The sequence below is a fragment of the Microtus ochrogaster genome, linkage group LG2 (genome assembly GCF_000317375.1).
Source record: "Microtus ochrogaster isolate Prairie Vole_2 linkage group LG2, MicOch1.0, whole genome shotgun sequence".
Taxonomy (NCBI): domain Eukaryota; kingdom Metazoa; phylum Chordata; class Mammalia; order Rodentia; family Cricetidae; genus Microtus; species Microtus ochrogaster.
In genome coordinates, this window is record NC_022028.1 from 46,489,486 (window position 1) to 46,500,688 (window position 11,203).

Consider the following 11,203-nt stretch of genomic DNA (forward strand, 5'->3'; position numbering starts at 1 on the left):
GAGACACCAAAGGCTACCAAACTTAAACACGCTGTGCTACTTAAACACGCAGACTATGTGATATGGGATTATCTCTCAATAAAGCTAATTTTTTTAAAAAAAAAAATGTGGGGCTGAAGAGATAGCTCAACAGTTAAGACCACTGGCTGCTCTTCCAGAGGACCTAGGTTCAACTCCCAGGGCACACATGGTGGCCCAGAACCACCCGTAACTCCAGTTCTGGAGGAAATGCCCTCTACTGACCTCCACAGGCACCAGGCATACATGCGGTTCACAGGTTATACAGGCAAAACCCCCATACACACAAAATACAATCAAGTATCTAATTAAAGTGAAAACATCCACTGTGGGCTGGCCAATGGGCAGCAGGCAGCAGTCTAAGAATGCATTTGACCAGCATGAGGACCTGTAGCATTACCATACCTAAGATGAACAGCCAGGCCAAACCCAAGCAGTGCCCAGCTAGCAACACAGATCCAGTCAGGTTTCCTTGTGTTTGAAGGGGGCCTGGGTCCGAATACTATAAAGGACTGGCCAACACAGAGGAACCTGGACGGCTCACCTCCCTCCCGAGAGAAAAAACGGGAGCATGAACTTAAGTAAGACTTATTTGGAAAATTAGCCCGCTGCTTCAAGTATGTAAGTGTGTGTGTGTGTGTGTGTGTGTGTGTGTGTGTGTGTGTGTTGGGAGGGATCTGAAATTATGACCAAAAAAAAAAAATGAAGACAGTGGGGACACGGGGTCAAGGGTCACGCCCTCCATCTGCTCGGTACCTGTTTCTTGCATCACCGCTTCCTTCTCACGGGCATGCTGCTCTCGCATCAGCTCCAGCTCACACTGCTGCCTGCTCTGCAGCAGCGCCAGCTCCTGTGCCCGCCGGCCATTGAGCATCTCCCGCAGCTCGGTCAACGCTGTCTCCTTCTCCTTCTGCAGGTTGGCTTGGGTCAGCTCTAGCTGTGCCGTATGCATGTTGTTCAGGCTCAGGCGCAGAGCTTCGAGCTCAAGGCTGTGGGCTGTCTGCAGACAGAGAAGAACCAGGCCTGATGAGATCCAGGTCAGAAACCCAGCTGGTAAGGGCAACACCCAGCAGAAATTGGGAAAAAAGAAGAGAAAGACAAAGAAGAAAAGGGACGTGTAACACAAGAAGGATACCATCCCATCTCCATGCTGGCGTGTGTCTCCATGCTAAAACACTATGACTGACAGCGCATACTGGACATTTATCTCACACGTCACAGGCGTGCCAGACTCCCAGCCCCAGGTGTCCACATGTGACCCTCCATTTGCTTGGGGAATGAACTCACAGGGACAGTGTGGAAATAGCCAAAGAGGAAAGAACATGCCACAGCCCCCACCTGTCTACTTGGAATGAGTCTCTCCCACCTGCAATGATCCCCAGCAACCAGGACCCACTGTGACCTGGTAAGAATGGCAGAACACAGGCTATGACCCTGTGAAGGTTGAGAGCCACAGGCGGGCCAAGCAGATCACCTGGGGTGGCTGTGGCTGCAGCTGTGGCTGCTGCTGCTGCTGTGCCTGCAGACCTGTCTCATCCAGTTCACAGTCTTGTCGTTCCTACAGAAGCAAAGCAAAGAATGTAGCCTAGAGAATGAATTCACATGAGAAAAGAGTGTCTAAAAAAGGATTAATACACTAGAGAACTGAAAAACCATGTCCTGGGTGGGGGGAGGGGAGGTACGTAAATAGTCACAGCAGCATTACGCATGACAAACACAGTATGGGATGAATGAACACATCAGCAAAATAGCACACAGGTGTCTTTGGTATCTTCAGGAATGGGCAAATAGTATAGTATTATCCTACAAAAGGAAAATCATCCCCAGGTGTCTTTCTAGGTTACTTGTGACACCTAACAGTATTGATGCTAGGTAAACAGAAAAAAATGTTTGTACACCCAACACAAATGCAATTTCCCCCAAATATTTCAGTCTGCATTTGGCTGGCTCTGTGGATGTGGAATGCTGACTTCAGTACAATGAAATATTACAGAGCTAAAAAGGAAAAACTGTTAACACACACTACAGTACAGGCAAACTGAAACACGTCAACTGAAAGACAGGATCTGGAGTTCAAGGCCACCCTGGGCTATGTGGTTTGGACCGACCAGGATAGGATATACAGCAGGACTCAATCTTCAGATTAAAAAGAGTGAAGGATAGTGGCACACCTGTAATTTTAGCACTGGAGCTGAGGCAGGAGAGTTGCAAACTCTCAAAACCTAGCCTTGGATAACAGCAAAACCCTGACTCTATCAAAATAAAAGAGGACCTAGGAGGGCCAGCACCACAGTGCAGTGGGTAAGAGTGTGTATCCCGGGAACCTATGAAAAAGCTAGATGCAGCAGCAACTCGCATCTGTAGTCCCAACAGAGCTGTGCAAGACAGGAGGCAGAGAAGCTGCTGGGAGCTCACGGACGTAGTACAGCAGCAGAAACGAGAGCAACATCGTCCCATGAAGGTGGAAAGACAGAATTGACCCGTGAAAGGTCCTCCTCTGGCCTTCATACTCTGAGCCATGGCACATACTTGCAGCCCTTAACCCTCAGAACTCACCAAAAGATGTTTTGTTTTGTTTTGAGACAGGGTTTCTCACAGAGATTCGCTTGCCTCTGCCTCCAGAGTGCTGGGATTAAAGGTGTATGCCACCATCACCACCCCACCAAAGACAATTTTTTTAATTAATTATTTTATTTTATTTTTGGTTTTTGGTTTTTGAAGACAAGATTTCTCTGCAGCTTTGGAGTCTGTCCTGGAACTTCCTCTGTAGACCAGGCTGGCCTCAAACTCACAGAGATTCGCCTGCCTCTGCCTCCCAAGTGAATTTTTTTTAAATGGTACTGAGGATATGGAAAAGAATTACCTTAGAAAGGAATTAAAAGAAGAAGAAACAAGCTAACTGGAAAGCAACTAGAAATTTAACAATCTGAATGAGAAGTCTAGTAAAGAAGAGAGATCCAGGCTGGGGTAGGAGCTAGGATCCTGGGTCCTCCACAAGAACATCAAGTACTCCAAACCACTGAGCCATTTCTCCAGGCCTGATTTAAACATTTTAAAAACCAGAAAATGTTAGCTGTACATTATAAGCTTCTCCTCAAAGAGCCTAAGCGGAAGACATACAAAACAGTACCGCAGATAGTAAACAGGGGCCCGTCAACACGGCTTCTCGTTTCTCTATCACTGAGAGAGGCTAGGGAAAAATTACAGTGAATGGCAGCTAATAGCCAACGCAGGCCCACAGAGTACACCATGCAGAGAAAGTAACCCGGCATAAGTAGAAACCCCTGGAGAGCTCCAGCTTGCCAAAGAACAAGGGTGCATGAAAGTAAGGTCTTAGAGCTTTCAAAATAAAACAAAATTGCAAATCTGTAGGTAGATCCCACATCTGATACGCTGGCCACAATCAAAACGTATTGTTGCTGCCTGTGTAATTTGTCCTTTAAATTCTTTTCTGGTTAAGAGAAATTGGAGTTTACCAGTCTGAGCAGCACACTGGCTTACCATCTGCACAGGAGCTTCGAGGAGAGTCCACTGAGGAGCAGTCTGGATGCCTGGGAGGGGAGGAGTCATGGCGTGGGCTCCCTACAACTCACAGACCTAAGCAGCCAGAGGGCAGCTTCTTCCGCCACACACCATTTCTGCTACATGTCCTCCCTTTCCCCTAACCCTACCTTCAGGAAGGTAGTAAAGCAGAGAGGGGGCACGTGTTGCATCCAAAAGTAGGCAAAGGAATGTCCCACACAGGGAACTCACAGAACCACACCACACACACGCAAACTGCTGTCACCCATAAAGGTCCCTTAGCGCCAAACTGACATCTGTCTTTGAACGGCTGTCCAAAACTCTTCAAAATCATATTAGAGACGAGGCACTGGCTGTTAAAGTCATGGCCGGGTAAAGCCATTGCCACACAAGCCAAGCAACTTAAGTTTAATTCTCAAAACTCACATGAAGTTGGAAGGAGAGGCCCCTACTCTACAAAGTCTTCCTTATGCACACTGTGGCATGAGTGCCCAGACACACACAATAATAAATAAAACAAACTTTAAAGACAAGTCATTTATTTACCCAAAACCTGTCTGTTCCCATATTATGAACTAAAGTGTCTCTTTCCCCATTTTTGAAAGGCAAAAACCAGAAGGCCACTTTTAGTAAATTACTACAACAATAACTAGAAGATAGGCAACACGTTAACACAATGATGAGTAAACCTACCTGAGCTGCAAACGCCCCTCGGGTCCCCTCCAGGGTGCTGCTGCATGACTTGCTTTCAAAACCAGCTCCTTCCTGGGGGAGCTCGCTGTTTTGAGTGGCTACCGAACCCTCCTCCTGGACAGGCGCATTGACAGCCGAACCCTTCCTCTTCGCCGTCTTTTTCTTCGAATTCGGACCGTCACCTTTTGCTTTTCTCTGTCGGAAGCTAGCAAGCTGCGAAAAAATTTAGAGAAGTAGTAGAAACAGAGGTAAACGAGAAAAAAGTAACAAAACCACAGAGTCAACACGCTTGTGGGGAGCATGAGGTTTGAGCTAGCTCAGGCCACTCAGCCACAGGAGGCCAAGAGACCACTTTTCCACCAAACAGTGCCTTCATCGACATCTATGACCTTGGCATTAAGCTCAAAAATTATGCCGAGTCTACTAATGACTATTAATCATGCCTAGATGCAGACAAAAGAAAACATGGCTGGTTAGAAGAATAGCTATTCTAATACTTGGCAGTTTCGGAAAATTAAAAATGTATCTATTTAACACACTGAGAGCTTAGTTAAGGCGCATGTAAGCCTTAAAACTATTATATAAAGCTAGATCCTTCCCTTCTTGCCCCCATTCTTCCCTAATCGAAGTAATGTATCGCCCAGCCAAAACTTCCTTGCCATAGATTCCGAGACAAGGTACAGAAATAGCAAAAACTTAATCAAGCCAGGTCACCCCAGCATCTTCCTTTATGGAATCAGATGTTCTATTTTTCATGACACGGCTCGGCAAAGCACTAGGGACCATCGCGGAATGCTGCCTGCCAGTCAGAGGCACAGCCGGGCTTCTCTCCGTCCCTCCACTGTGAGGCTGTCAGCTGCATTCCCGCACCATCTCCTGCTCACACCCCATTCAAAAAGCAAGTGCTGGAGCACACGAGCCTTTCACAGGGGACCGCCTAGTCCCACAAGTCACAGTCACGGCCACGCAGGCAAAAGTGCCACTGTCAATGAGAACCGAAACACAATTTCATTGGCAGAGAAAATAAACAAGGCCATTTATCTGTGTGAGCAGAAATGGGGAGAACAGGCACAGCCTGTTCTCGTCTATTACCTTCCTCCATCAGACGCAACCATCTGGTAGAAAGCTCTCCTCTGCAGCACAGACCTGGTCTCTGGCTATGGTCATTCAAAGGTGGTCTCTTGGTTTGTCTCGTCGGCCTTCATCTCCCTTAGTTACATCTACTGGTGTTCACAAACCACCCAAGTGCAGACACTAGTGCCCCGAGTCGAAGGGCTAAACTCTGTACTCTCTCATTTCTCAGTGTCTGACTTATAAAAGGGGGAGGTGGCCTTTGCATCCCTCTTCGTACCCACTGCCTATCAGAGGGAAAAAGACCACCATGTCTTCTTGACCATCACCTGTTATCTGATACTACTGTGCTGTTATTTCCACTGTGTACATATTGTATGTTAGCGCGTCCGCGTGGTGGGGCGAGGGGAGGGGAGGAGAGGGTGTTTGATTCAATTGAAAGACTGCTCCTAATGGGTAACGAGGCCAACCACAAAATCAACACAACCGTTTCAAGGTGGTTATACCCAGTCCTAGGATGACAGAGTGGGGAACCGTACTGTGGTGCCACAGCCATGGCTGGTGGCCAGGGAGCCTCTTCCAAAATGTTTGCACCTTTTCTTCCTCTAGGTCCCCATCACTTTCCACACAATTATCTTAAAAGTCACAAACGTTCCCGGGGTGGAGAATCAAAATCGAAATCGGGAACAGAGGGAGGTGAAAAGAGCATCATCAAAAGTATCGTAGCTGCAAGGCCCGGCCAGAGAGCGAACAACCAACCAGGGCACCACTCGGGAGCAGAAGCTCTCGGTTCCCGGGAAAACCAAGTCTGAAGGCAATTTCTTTAAAAAGCTTTGGACAGTTTGACCCTGGGCACCGGAAGCACAACAACGAGGAATGCTAGGTGACCAGAACCCGCCCACGGCGCTCGACCCGCCTACGAGGCATCGCGCGTCTCCGACGCTGATTGGCTGCGGCTGCAACAGGGCGGGGCGAGACCGAGGGCGGTGGATTCAAGATGGCGGCGGCTAGGAAGTGAATTCCGCAGAAGCGGCGGGAAGGGCGAGCACTCGGCGGCTCCCACTGCTCCGCCACCACCGGATTTGGCCAGGCGGCGGTCTGGGCGCCAGAACCTCCTTAGGATTTCTCTCTGCAACAAAGCGGAGAGAAGGACGCTACCTTGGCTCTCCCGGCCTCCACTTTCCTGCGCCGCTCCTCCTGCTCGTCTTCTTCCATCTCCGTCCGGGGCTCTTCAGGAGTAGCTCAGAAGCGGCCGGGCAGCCGGGAAACCTCCCTCGCTCTATTTACACTCCCTCCCTTCACCCACTCGCCTCCCCACCCCCATACACGCAACTGTCAGCACCGCCCCGCTGCACCGCCAATCCGGAGCCGTGTGAGGGCTTGCGCACGCGCGCTCCGGTGACGCTCCCGGGGCGGAGCGCCATCTTTCCGACCCTCCATTGGTGCCTTGATCGCTCCCACCCTCTTCGGCAACACCAATAAGCGGGATGCAAGATGCCCGGGGCTCGCGGCTGATAGTCAACTGTCCGGCGGGAAGGTTTGGGCAAACCGTTTCCCCGCGGCGGCCCTACCCGGCGCCCCCTCCCGACAGGAGGAGGACTCACAAGCGAGCGGCGGTCCAAACTTCGGGTTCGCTCTCTCTACTCTCCGTGGATCTTGCAAAAGTCGTTTTTATGATCCGCTGTCGCCTTAAGCCCCACAGTTCTTCAGCATTGGTAGGACGCTAGCCTCCCCTTTAGTGAATTACTTGGTCCACTGCAGTCAGCCTGTAGGTTCACTTAGATTTCTCCTACCTCCCTGGCCCTGCTTTGACCATTTCTGCCCCTCCTAAATACGGACTCCTGTCCAACACAAAAAACTTGGACTGGTGTCCCCAGTGGACCCGGAGTTGCCACTGAGAGGGCCGTTCTGCACATGCACACTCTTCTATGCATTCTATGCACAGAGTCACAGTGTGCTCCGGCTCCCGACTGTGACTCCACCACCTCTACCTGGAAACAGCCTCCCTGGTGTAAGAAAATCAATCAGCTACGGTCCACTTTAAATAAGAGGCGCGTTTAGAGCTCATCAATGAATCACAGATAATCAGATCAGGAAAGATCAGGCCCCTGTCTTCCCTAGCCAACAGCTGACGCCTGCTTGCCTGAGTTCTTTTTGTCTTTTATGGGCTGTTATGTGACTAAGCCAATGTATTTGAAAACGGAGGGGATCTTGAGTTCCAGAATATGTGTTAGATAAGGCTTTGCATCCTGCATCAATAGGATGGGGAATCTGGAGATGGGGTAACTCCTGAAAGATTGTATCCCCTAAAGGATTCAGCAATGAGGAATTCGGGTGCATGGAAATGCATTTAGGGTTATAAAAACTATTTTATTCCAAATCTGCATGCCAGCCATTTTTACCTTCTCACCAAATAAATTGCTTCACTTTGATTACTCAGAATCTCCGGGAGCCTAATGAAGTGTTTCTCACACTGATGAAAATGGTGGCAGGGAGAGGTGTTCCCTCTGGGCTGACCTGTCCTTCCGGATATGTTGGTATCTTAGAGCAATGCGATTTTTTTTTCATATGGGGTTTCTCTATGTAGCCCTGGCTGTCCTGGAACTCACTCTATAGACCAGGCTGGCCTGGATCCACCTGACTCTGCCTCCCCAGTGCTGGTACTAAGGCGTGTGCCATTGCCAGGCAGAGCAGTATTTCTAAACTGTTTGGAGGGCACACTTTATTAAAAACTGGGGAACTAGAGAGATGGCTCAGCGGTTGGGAGCACCAGCTGCTCTTCCAGAACGCTCTCCCAGCACCTAATGGTAGCTCACAACCATCCGTAACTCCAGTTCAGGGGATCTGATGTCCAACTCTAGCTTCTGATGGCACTAAGCACACATGTGGTGTACATACATACACATAAACAAAACACACACCTAACTATAAATCAAAAAAAAAACAAACTTGAACTAAAATGATTATGTCGTGTCTTTGTGTGAAAATAGCAGATACCCTCAGAGGCCAGAAGATGATATTGGATCCCCTAAAGTTGGAGTTACAGGCAGTTTTGAGTTGCCAGATGTGTGCTCTGGGACCTAAATTCTCGTGTGTGTGTGTGTGTGTGTGTGTGTGTGTGTGTGTGTGTGTGTGTAGAGCTCAGAGCTGGGTGTTGTCACTCAGTCTTATAACCCCAGCACTTGAGAGACCCAGGCAGGCAGATCTCTGTTAGTTTGAGGCCACCCTGATCTCCATAGAGAATTCCAGGCTAGCTAACGCTACATAATGAGACCCTGTCTCAAAGAAGAATAAATATAAGAAATAAAAATGTCAGAAGCTGGAAAGCTGGTTTAGTGGTTTAGAGTATGTCTTAGTGGTAAGGTTGCTATGATGAAACGCCATGACCAAAAGCAAGCTGGTGAGGAACGGGTTTATCTGCCTTACATATCCTGAATCACGCACAGTCCGTTAACAGAAGCCAGCCAAGGCAGGAAGTGAAACAGGTGGATCCTGGGAGCAAATGCTGACGTGGAGCCCATGGAGGGCTTACTGACTTACTCAACCTGCTACAGACCCCAGGTGTATCCCCCCAGCTCAGATGTATCCCCCCCAATGGGTGGGGCCTCTCCATCACTCACTTATTAAGAAAATCCCTGCTGGGTGTAGCCGCGTATATCTTTAATCCCAGCACTTGGGGAGGCAAAGGCAGGTGGGTCTCTGAGTTTGAGGTCAGCCAGGGCTCCACAGAGAGACCCTGCCTACATAGAAACTAAAGACTTTCCTGCTTATAGCCTAATTTTATGGAGACATTTTCTCCTGGGGTTCCCTTCTCTCAGATGACTCTAGTTTGTACCAAGTTGGCATAAAACTAGGAGCCAGCGCTGATTGCATACTGCTCTTGCAAAGGACCAGAGTTTGGTTCCCTGCACCCATGAGAGGCATCTCACAGCCTATGATGCCAGCTTCAGGGCAATTTAAATGCCTCTGACCTTGACAGCCCTAACTCACCTACAGGCTGACTGCAGTGGACCAAATAATTCACTAAAGGGGAGGCTAGCATCCTACCAATGCTGAGGAGCTGTGGGGCTTAAGGCAACAGTATTAAGGTCTGCGGATGCTATCTGTGACGGTGGCTGTGTGGTGTCCTCATCCTCCACTTGCAGAAAAGCAAGCAAGGCCATTCGGAGCCCTTGGCCCTGAAACTGTTACCTTTATCTACGATGGGAACAAAGGATTTGATGATGGACGTTGCCTCCTTCAGCAGAACCCCCAAATCGACGATTTTGAAGATGTGGTTGTGCACTACACTAAGCAGAAATGGGTCAGGTGACACTCGCTCAGAAGGCCCTGTGCAGGGCTGTGATGCTGGAGGACTTTGCGCATGTCCCTTTCTGGGGTGTATCTCAAAACTGAGGAAATATGCTCAACTGACTGAAAGAATAGTACTCACAATGAAGGAAATGTTCCTTCCAGTCCACTGTGCTGGGAAGACAGAAATGAGGTTTCAATCCCGTCCTTTAAATCTGCAAAAGAAGGAGATTTGAGAGCCCCGTAATTGATGCCTTTCTTTCGTAATTGATTCCTTTTTCTGTAATCATGTATACTTCTGTAGATGCTTTTCATCTCATTAAAACCTTTCCTTGTGAATCACACACACACACACACACACACACACACACACGCATGCACACAGAGGCTGTGAATGGGATGGGCGGGAGTAGCAAACGGGAAACAGAAAACACTGAGCAGTTGTACTAAAATAAGCCACTAGAGGAAAGTACAGATCACCATGCTTTATGAAGCCAACTGACAGTAAATATTGAGTCCTCTGGCTGGCTCACCAGGACAGGCTGGTGTCTGGGACTCTTGGACTGGACACAAAGGAGCGTAAGGCTTTTAAACTCAAAATTCTGTAACCACCCTTGTGCAGCTGGGGGGAGGGGGGTCTTTACAAGTAACCCTTGATACATCATGTGAGGCCACACCTCCAGACTGTTTTCACACCTCAGTGTAAATCCCAGCCTCCCCCCTCCATCTTTGGAGGCCCCTTCCCTGTGCCCCTCGAACCTTGACCCCTCCCCAGGAAAGGTCAAGACCACTCCCATACACTATTTAAACTGCTCCCCAGAAAATAAACACGTGGTCTTCCCTTTTCCTCTCCCGTAGTGGTCGCGTTGGTGACTTTCCGTTCCTCTCTGGGCCACCCGGGAGCACAGGTGTCTAATTAAACTTGGATATCTTTTAATCTGGTTTGATTTGGCTTGATTTCCCAATTATTTTGCGTTGGCAGAGAGCTCGCGTTAAAAAATATTCCTAACAATCAGGACCATATCTCAGCAGGGACGGAGGGCTCTTTGGGTGGTGCAAAATCTTTAGAAAGAGGAATGAGAGGTCTTGTTTATTGGCAAGTGTAGCTCCTAGGGTAGGAATTGTGGAGCCTGGGCAGCCTGACCTTTCTTAAGCTATTTTAGTACCTCCTGGTGGTTTCCCCGTGAAGGAAAAAGTGGATGCCCCCAAAACTTAGCCATGCTGCAGCCCCACCTAGTGACGCTATTAGGATAACAGCCCTTGCATGTCCGGAGCTAGATGACCTGGAAAGAAAGATGGGGCACGGGAGGACAGGCCTGAGTGAGCATTTTCCTCTCCCATGTCTTCAGATAAACCCCACTCTCTTAACGCATTGAACGCCTTCTTGAAAATAGATCAGTGGGATTTGAGGTACTTTCTGCTCAGTTTACTTGTCCCACACCTCCAGCTGAACATGACTTGTTGTGGAAGTTTGCACTGTTGGGTTTGCTCCCTCCTCTCAGACAAAATCAGAAACAATTCCTTCCCTGGACTCACAGTGGTGAGTGACACTTTACCCCAACAGACTTGTCAGACAGCTGTAGGGGAAGCCCTGCACCTAAGTGACGGC

General features: G+C 48.9%; 1 protein-coding gene across 3 annotated transcripts in view; it reads right to left on the reverse strand.

The window, feature by feature from the left end:
- Nucleotides 1-6,823, reverse strand: part of Pcnt (pericentrin) — an 84,144-nt gene extending 77,321 nt beyond the window's left edge. Inside the window, exons 1-4 of one of the 3 annotated variants that reach the window (XM_026785489.1) lie at nucleotides 6,463-6,823; nucleotides 4,234-4,446; nucleotides 1,493-1,576; nucleotides 775-1,018 (exon numbers count right to left, since the gene is read on the reverse strand). In XM_026785489.1, the coding sequence (XP_026641290.1) occupies nucleotides 775-1,018; nucleotides 1,493-1,576; nucleotides 4,234-4,446; nucleotides 6,463-6,519 (598 nt within the window). In that variant the 5' untranslated portion in view covers nucleotides 6,520-6,823. The remainder of the gene's footprint in view (nucleotides 1-774; nucleotides 1,019-1,492; nucleotides 1,577-4,233; nucleotides 4,447-6,462) is intronic. The other 2 variants (XM_013351196.2, XM_013351195.2) reach the window with 2 other exon arrangements.
- Nucleotides 6,824-11,203: the final 4,380 nt, after the last annotated feature.